The sequence below is a fragment of the Bidens hawaiensis genome, unplaced genomic scaffold, assembly GCF_021521415.1.
Source record: "Bidens hawaiensis isolate Kalapana, Puna unplaced genomic scaffold, B.hawaiensis_p1.1 tig00055872_1, whole genome shotgun sequence".
Lineage (NCBI taxonomy): Eukaryota > Viridiplantae > Streptophyta > Magnoliopsida > Asterales > Asteraceae > Bidens > Bidens hawaiensis.
In genome coordinates this window covers 84,853-87,513 of record NW_027500065.1, presented here as the reverse complement: position 1 = coordinate 87,513, position 2,661 = coordinate 84,853, and the positions used below count along the sequence as shown (strand labels likewise).

General features: G+C 35.7%; 1 protein-coding gene across 1 annotated transcript; it reads right to left on the bottom strand.

Moving 5' to 3' along the window:
- Positions 1 to 1,017: 1,017 nt before the first annotated feature.
- Positions 1,018 to 2,079, bottom strand: LOC143601198 (uncharacterized). Its single transcript, XM_077078670.1, has one exon. It carries the CDS (start codon positions 2,077 to 2,079, stop codon positions 1,018 to 1,020), a length of 1,062 nt encoding a protein of 353 aa, XP_076934785.1.
- Between the last annotated feature and the right edge of the window lie 582 nt (positions 2,080 to 2,661).

Below are 2,661 nucleotides of genomic sequence, written 5' to 3'. Positions count from 1 at the left end.
CCTATAACCGAAGTAGATTTTCATAACCCATCAGTTATTAATTCTTCATATGTCTGCTTGTCTATTAGATAAATCCATGCCTATAACCAAAGTAGATTTTCATAATTCATCAGTTATCAATGGTTTAATGTTTTTTTATCAATGGTTTAATGTTTTGGTTATCGGGGAAGATGATCGGTTTAATGTATTTAATTAATAAATCCATGTTTATATATTAAATTTAAAAAAAAGTCTTGCTTTACTAAGAAATATGTAACTAGTAATATATTATTTTATATAAAAAAACTGTAACACATCCTTTTCAGCACATAATAAATTAAAAAAAAATAAAGCTGAGTTTAATAGCGGTTTAGTTCAGCTATATCATATTTTTACACACACTATAACCAAACCATACTGTTTGATTAATAATGAAATCATAACCGAGCAACTAGTTTCCCAATTGGTTCGGTTTTTCGGTTATGATTCGGTTTTTCCTGCCCACCCAAACTAAATGGTGAGAGGCAGGCTAGTTAAACCAAACACACAACTATACAAATCCAACCATGATGGTTCTCAATGATCCCATTACCCATAAAAAGGTTTAACTGAAAATGAAGCATGCAACTTTTGTATACTAGTATAGTTCATAATCTTTTTAGAAACAGAGTAAAACATTCACTAATGTAGGCGTTTAACCTCGTTGGTTTGGTCAAAGTTGATAACTGGTAAACCCAATGTTTGACCAAATAAGTCAACTGATGCAACATGAACATTGAACATATTCTTACAAATTAGATCATTCTAGAGGCCCGATCCAATACGGATCCCATACATTTAGCAAAGGCATAACCATAATCAAACTTCTACCTTACTGCATGCACACATACATACATGGATAACCCTTTAAACATAAAGCTGACTTTTCAAGATCAAACCAAAAGACCAACACAAGATTGTTCATCATCCAACACAAAAAAACAACATAAAAAACACAAAAAAACATCTATTGTGGTTCTCAAAACATCATATAAAGGTCTAATAAACTACTGTAGCTGCAGGGTATCCACAGTTGAGCTCATGTGGGAAGTACCACATGTTTGCAATCAAACACCTGCCTTTGATATCACTTTTCTCACTAGTATCCTTTAGGTAACCACCCTTCCCATCTGGTATTTGACTATCAACCCAGGTGTCGGCATCAACAGCAGCACTACTCTTCCAGTCACCCACAAAGAATGCATTTTCAACCGTCGTCTTATCTATCTGCACATATTCCCTTTTCTCAACATCTATTTCGTAACCATCATACCCATCGGCTGAACAACAATCCAACAAATACAGACTTTTGCCCGAAGTTACAAACTCCGAGCGTAAGAGATGTCGTGTTAGGTGATTCTTCATTTCAAGTGGTTCCAAACTGGGCCTTGGAGGGAGTCCGACTTCAACTAAACAACTAGTTACGGTAACTGCGTATATCTTTCCCTTGAAAGCATGTATATCAAGGATGGGGAAATTGAGGTCAAGCCAATTCCAGGATGGCTGGTTACCAGACATATGATAAAATATTTTGTTGGTGAATTTGTGAGAGAATACGAACACTGGCTGGGACGTGAAGGGTGAAAAGACAAGAACACCCCTGAACTGTGATGCATTTGTATTTACCCAAGGGTGGAAGGGACAAGCAGGGATATAAATTTCATGCCTTTTGAAGGGATTCACGAGCCAGAAATCACGGTCCCTCCCGGCCATGATCATGTAACCACAGGTTACACCAATACATACACGACCAGTAGAATGAGGAAGAGGGATTTTGTGTTTTCGGCCCTCAAAGTCCTCAAAGTAGAAAGCGCCATTAGAGCAGCTAACCTTCATGGGTCGTCTAGAACCCATAAACTTCTTAATTTGAGAAAGTGCCATTGACCTCCAAGGATTACAAGTCCCTCTGAATCCAAAGAAATCAGTTGGTTCTAATTTCCATGTAATTCGTAAGAGTAGATCTTCGGTCAAGTTTGACCAATCTCTCAGACCACTGTCCTCATCCTCAGAAGTCTTCAAACTCTTGTTGGTAGGTGCATCAGCGTTCTGGTTTCTAGACATTTTGGGTGTTCCTAAACTCGCAAAGTAAGTCACATTAATTCATTGGAAAAACAAGCACATATGGATATGGTCATTACTCATTAGATGTAATTATGTAAAGATATAATCATATTTAGATTTAGGTGCCTTGATTAGTTCATAAACTAGTTAAAAGTCTCTATTTCGTAGTTACTAATGATCCCTGTAAGAAGAAAACTAAGACTACAACCAGTTAGAAGTTACCTGATTCCATGGATATAATAGCAAGATTGTAAATCAACAGAAAACACTACATTTTTATCTTTTAATAATTTTTTTGCAGGTTTCAGTGCAGTATCCACAACACATAAAAGTAACCTCTATTAGTTGACAAAAAAAATCAGTCAACTGAATCATGAAAACATTAACTTCTAGTCACCTCTTACTAGAAAAAAAAAATAAACTCAATATAAACACCCTTTTTAAAGGTTGTTAGCAGCATGTTACCACTTGATAGAGAAAACAACTAGTTTTGCATATTTACCACATATAAATTGCAAACATCAATGTTGATTGACCAAATCAAACCGATTAGTTCACGCTAAATAAATTAAGGCCAAACAC